The 5,733-nt window shown below is 51.8% G+C and overlaps 1 protein-coding gene across 1 annotated transcript in view; it reads left to right on the forward strand.

Moving 5' to 3' along the window:
• The window catches only part of MERTK (MER proto-oncogene, tyrosine kinase), a 17,611-nt gene extending 12,783 nt beyond the window's left edge, over positions 1-4,828 (forward strand). Inside the window, 9 exon segments of the mRNA XM_010190240.1 lie at positions 1-55; positions 157-252; positions 553-633; positions 944-1,036; positions 1,170-1,288; positions 2,114-2,223; positions 2,425-2,584; positions 2,968-3,104; positions 4,348-4,828. The exon segment at positions 1-55 is cut by the window's left edge and continues 1 nt beyond it. Coding sequence (XP_010188542.1) covers positions 1-55; positions 157-252; positions 553-633; positions 944-1,036; positions 1,170-1,288; positions 2,114-2,223; positions 2,425-2,584; positions 2,968-3,104; positions 4,348-4,828 — 1,332 coding nt within the window.
• The last annotated feature ends 905 nt before the right edge of the window (positions 4,829-5,733 follow it).

Genomic DNA, 5,733 nt, shown 5'->3' on the forward strand with positions numbered 1-5,733 from the left:
GCAGTGAACTACACGGCGAAGAAGTCCTACTGCCGGAGAACTGTTGAACTTACATGTAAGTATATTTTGTTTACCCCTCTGTAAGGAGGTTGATGGGGATATCGCAGAAGCGATATGTCTGGAGGTGACCTGAGCTCCTGTTCCGCTCTCCCGCAGTGGGCAGCCTGGGCGTCAGCAGCGAGCTCCAGCAGAAGCTGCAGGATGTTGTTGTGGACAGAAATGCCCTCAGCCTGGGGAAGGTCCTGGGAGAGGGTGAGTGCTGGGGCTGGAGAGCTGGGGCTGGACACATGGGGCAGGGGCTGCCACTGTTCCCTACATCATCCTCCAGTTCCAGGCCCAGGGGATGTGGGGAACATGGTGGTTCAAGATGACCAAATGCCAGGACCCCTGGATTCATGTCCTTGTTCTGCTGCTGATGAGACACAAACTTCCCTCCCATAGCCTTTTGTGTAAGAGGTCTCCATCTTAGAGCATTTCAGATCTTCAAGGACATAGTGGTGTCCTGGAAGGTGGTGCTGTGGATAAAGGGTTTGCTTCTTTCCCATGCTGCAGGGGAGTTCGGGTCAGTGATGGAGGGGCATCTCAGCCAGCCTGAAGGCACCCCACAGAAGGTGGCTGTGAAGACCATGAAACGTAAGTCATCACCCTGGCCTCACAGAACTTGACATTGTCCCAGTAAGTGCCAGAGCTCCTGCTACCCGTCTCAAGTGGTGCTCTTTCTGCATCCTGGCACCATTTAGTGGGGATGCTGGTCTCTCTGCCACTCTTGGTGCCAGCTGGGAAGAGACACTTCTATCAGGCAGCCAAGGATGGCAGAGACATCCTGGTGGTCCCTTCCCCCTGACCGATGCAGGAGCAGTGCTTTGAAGAGAGATGGCAGCAGTGACTTGGGGTGTTAAAGCTCTTGGGTTTTTAAACCTCTTCCTTTTTCTTTCCTTCCCAGTGGATAACTTTTCACAAAGGGAGATAGAAGACTTCCTCAGTGAAGCAGCATGCATGAAGGACTTCGACCATCCCAATGTCATCAAGCTCCTAGGTATGGGCTGTCACTCCCCACCCTCCAGATAGGATTTGGGCTGAGCAGTCAGCCCAAGAAGTGCTTGGGTCCCGCACAGACATCTGCGAGGGGAGGTCAGTGCCTTTGCCCACAACCTGTCTGTGTTTTCCAGGTGTGTGCATCGAGCTGAGCTCCCAGCAGGTCCCTAAGCCCATGGTGATTCTCCCGTTCATGAAATACGGTGACCTGCACAGCTTCCTGCTTCGCTCGCGGCTGGAGATGGCCTCCCAGGTAATGAGCACAGGGAGCAGAGAGCTTTGGTTTTTGAGAATATAAGAGGACTTGGTTGTAGTCCTGCTTCCTGCCTTTGTCATGTGGCAGCGGTGGAATCCAGCTCCACAAAAGCCTGTGGAATTCTTGCCTTCCCTTCTCCAGGCTGAACAAGCCCAGTTATCTCAGCTCCTCTTTGTACACCATCTCCTCCAGCCTCATCTTCATGGTTTCTTCTGGGATTGCTGCAACATGTCTTTCTCCTCGTAATATGGCCTCACCAGTGCTAAATTAAGGGGAAGAATAGTTTTTCTTGATCTGCTGGCTGTACTCGTGCTACTGCAACCTGCTAAAAGGTTGGGATTTGTTGGCACAAAGGCACACTGCTGAACCACAGTCAACTTGCTTTTACACCAGGGTCCTTTCCTGCAGAGCTGCTTTCTAGCCAAAAATATGTGATCCAGCCAGTGGGAAAGGCAAGAAGGAAGCAATGTCCAGTTGCAGACTGCACTCCAGAGAGGTGGAAGGAGGAGGCAGGGGTGTGAAGAGTTTCCACTGCTACAGCAAACCACAGTGAGACAGTGCTTGGTATTATTTCTAAAACAACTGTCCTCACATCTGTAGCTTCTGCAGGCTTGTGATTCAATACATCTTACGATCTGAGGCCGTTAGCCCAATGGGGATGAGAGTCCATGGTGGCTGCTGCAATGGGCTTCTGGTGCTCTCCAAGGCCGGTGAGACCACTGGGATGTCAGCTGCCAGCCCTGAACAGAGAAGCCTTTCAGCTCAAACCACATGTGTTTCCAAAAGGGTATGCACTGTCTGACCTGCACCTTCCCTTCCCAGTTTGTGCCTCTGCAGACGCTGGTGAAGTTCATGGTCGATATCGCCCTGGGGATGGAGTATCTGAGCAGCCGACACTTTCTCCATAGGGATTTGGCAGCTCGAAACTGCATGTGAGTTTGTTTTCCTCTGCTTTGTCCCAGATAGATGAACATCAGTGGAAGCCCTGTGATTTTAAAGCACGACTTGGCTTCCTTCAGTAAAACCTCTCTTTGTCTTGAGAGTCATGGGAAAAGAACTCACCCTCAGGTTTCTGCTTCAGAATTTGGCATGTCAAACTTTTTTATCTTGTCATCCTTGTTTCTGCCTGCCAGGTTACGGGATGACATGACCGTGTGCGTGGCAGACTTCGGTTTGTCAAAGAAGATTTACAGTGGTGATTACTACCGTCAGGGACGAATAGCAAAAATGCCAGTGAAGTGGATTGCCATTGAGTCCCTGGCTGACCGCGTCTACACCATCAAGAGCGATGTGGTAGGTGCACGTGGCTGGGCAGCCGGGTGGCAGGAGGCAAAAGCTGGAGACTCATCCCTGGTCAGCCATTCTTGCTGTACTTTGTTATGGTTGTTTGTACCCTGGGAGTGCAAAGCCAGAGGAGCGGGAAGCTGTCGGTAATGGGACGCGCTGACCTTTCACTGCCTGCCCAGCCTCCTGGAATAGGTTTATTGAGTGGGCTGCTCGCCTCTTCTGTAACATTGCTTATTATTTCCAATTTTGGGGAGGTCAGGACTGGAGCGACAACTCTTAGCATTGTGTGAGGGCCCAGCAGATGCTGGGCAGTGACCTTTCTCCATGAAAAGATTTATTCATTCCTCCTGGAAATGTCCTTTCAGCATGCTTTCCCTTTGTCCTCGCAGTGGGCGTTTGGCGTTACCATGTGGGAGATAGCGACCCGAGGGATGACGCCTTACCCAGGGGTGCAGAACCACGAGATCTACGAGTACCTCTTCCATGGGCAGCGCCTGAAAAAGCCTGAGGACTGCTTGGATGAACTGTGAGTGTTGTAATCCTGTTTCTGGGCTGTAGCACAGCCCCTTTGCTCTCTGTCTGCCTGCAGATAACCTCTGTGTCACCCTTAGCTGAGGTGGTTTCTGTAGGGTGCTGCTCTGTACTTTCTGGCTCCCAGTTGCTGATGTCCTTTCTTTAAGGCCACAACAACTACTTGTGCCGTGGATTTGTGACTTAGCACTAAATTTGGCCCAAAGCCTGCAAATCTGTGCATCACAGCACATCAAAGATGGTTCTGGCATACCTATGCTGCACACCATCTCTCCAAGTGGACTAAGATGGGTCTGTACCAGAGAGGGAGTCACCTTCCATCTCACCCCCTCCACTTCTCCTACAGCCCCCACAAACAGTAGTTATTAAAGACTGATTTTTTTGAAACATGGCAAGGATTTGACCCTTTCCTTCCTTGTGGGGTTGACAGACAGAGAGCTTACAGGAACACATATGTAGGTTAGCTCTCAGAGGAAAGCTAGCTGGCCAGAATAACGGGATGGGTCAAATTTTAAAGGAGAGTGCCATATAAACAAAAACTTCCATATTTGCATAATCTCCTAAGTTTTGATGTGCCTAATAAAAGCCAGATCCCAGAGCTGCATATCACCCAGCTGATGGGTGGAAAAAGCATCTTCTTAACTCCAGGCAAATGGGTGTACAGAAATCCCAGCAAATATCCTGAAAGAAAGCAGTGTGTTTGTAGTGCCAAGGTCACCTCGCTGGGTCCTGCAGGGACAGGAGCAGTGCCCTCTGCAGTTTGTGGTGGAGGAATCATACTTTATACTAATTTATTTATATATATATATTTAAGATAGTGCATTTTGGACAGAAGGTCTTATCTGGTGATGTGCTTCTCTGCCCCACAAAATGTCCTCTAGTTACTCAAGGCCATTCAGTGTCTAAAATCTGTGAGTCTGGAAAGGGAAAATGTGGAAACCTCAAAACTTTGTATTTCTGAGCAGCCCAACAAGGTTTTTGCTCCCGAGTTTTGTCCCCAAGTTTTTCTCCAGTGCTATCACAGCTGAAAATGTTTAACACCCCCATGGCAAAGAGCTGCAAATCCAAAACCGGTTAAACTAGTAAAGCTGCTGGGAGCTGCACAACAGTTCCTTCAAGGCCCCTCTCCAATGCCTGTCCCAGTTTGGAGAGAAGCAGGAAGGTTGCCCCCGTATGTCCTGTAGCCTAGTACCTGGGAGCATCCTCCACGATAACCATGCTCCTCTCCTGATTTCCAGGTATGAAATAATGTCTGCATGCTGGAGAGCTGACCCTGCTGCCCGCCCCACGTTCTCGCAGCTGAAGGTCCACCTGGAGAAGCTGCTGGAGCTCCTACCCGCTGTCCGGGGATCCGGGGACGTCCTCTACATCAACACCAGCCTGCCCGAGGAGAGCCCAGACTCCACCCAGGATTCGCGCTTCCCCCAGGCGGACTCCGATTTGGAACCTGGGGACGCTGCCAAGCCCTGCTGCCCACAAGTGGAGCCGGCGCTGGTGGCTGTGGATGTCCACCAGAACCAACAATTGAGGACGAGGTACGTCCTGGAGGAGGAGCTCACCGGCCCCACGGAGGAGGCCTACGTTCCGCTGCTGCCCAATGGGGCGGCCGGCGAGGGCTCAGTGTGGACCCAGGCCAGCACTTTGCCCGCTGGTGGCTCACTGGTGCTGGAGCTGCCACACACCGATGGCTGCGTGAAGGACTCTGAAGTGCTGCTGTGAAAGGGAAAGCCTGAACGGAGCGGGGCATAAATGTGCTCCCAGGAGAGGACAGAGAGAGTATATTTTAATAAACAGTCGTCTGTTTTATTTCTTCCTGCATTATTTTCATGGCAAAGTCTGGCCCTTCCCAGGAGCTCTTTCCTGGGTTGAAATCACAGGGGTTTGTAATTAAATGCTGTAACTATTTTTTCTGTACTCAGAGACTTTGATATTTGAGGTCCCCACAGCTCACAGGTAAGGGGCAGCCCCTGACCACCCTGAGGGTAACAAAGCATGGCCAGGATAGGTGTTGCCGAGGTGTAGGGGCCCACGGTAGGCACAGGTGAGCTTCCCTGTGTCACCCCATGTGGGACTGACTTCACACCATCCAAGCTGTGCCAGCACAAAATGGCGAGGGTGCAGTCAGCCTTGCTGGTCCCGTTTTTTCCACCGTTTGTTGTGGCTTTTGTGATGGCCAGCCCTATGGATGGATTTGGTTCTTGTTACACAGTCCACTGGAGGATTTCATGCTGCAAGACATACCCATGGAAAATCACAAGCAAAGCCCATAAAGGACAGAGGGTGCTTTGAAATCCCCTTCTCCCAGACAGCACGTTTCCATCTGTCCTGGCTGTGTGCTGAGAAAATCATTGGTCCTGTTGCAGTGACTGGGCAAGAGGAGTCTGGTGGGGGGGGAGTTCTGTGAGAGATGGGGCCACCCATCAGATGGCTGTCCCTTCTCCATTTAGGGGAATTTCTACTCTTTCCATAGCAGGGGCTGCTCTACAGCAACCAGCCGTGCCCCATAAAGGGAGATGGGACCCCATACACTGCCCAGCCCACCCTCACCTTTCCTGCAGGGGTGTGGGGCTGGGGAGAGGGGTGCAGGAACTGGAGAAGGAGGTACAGGGGCTGAGGAAGCAGTG

This window comes from Mesitornis unicolor, unplaced genomic scaffold, assembly GCF_000695765.1.
Source record: "Mesitornis unicolor isolate BGI_N332 unplaced genomic scaffold, ASM69576v1 scaffold40518, whole genome shotgun sequence".
In the NCBI taxonomy this organism is placed as follows: domain Eukaryota; kingdom Metazoa; phylum Chordata; class Aves; order Mesitornithiformes; family Mesitornithidae; genus Mesitornis; species Mesitornis unicolor.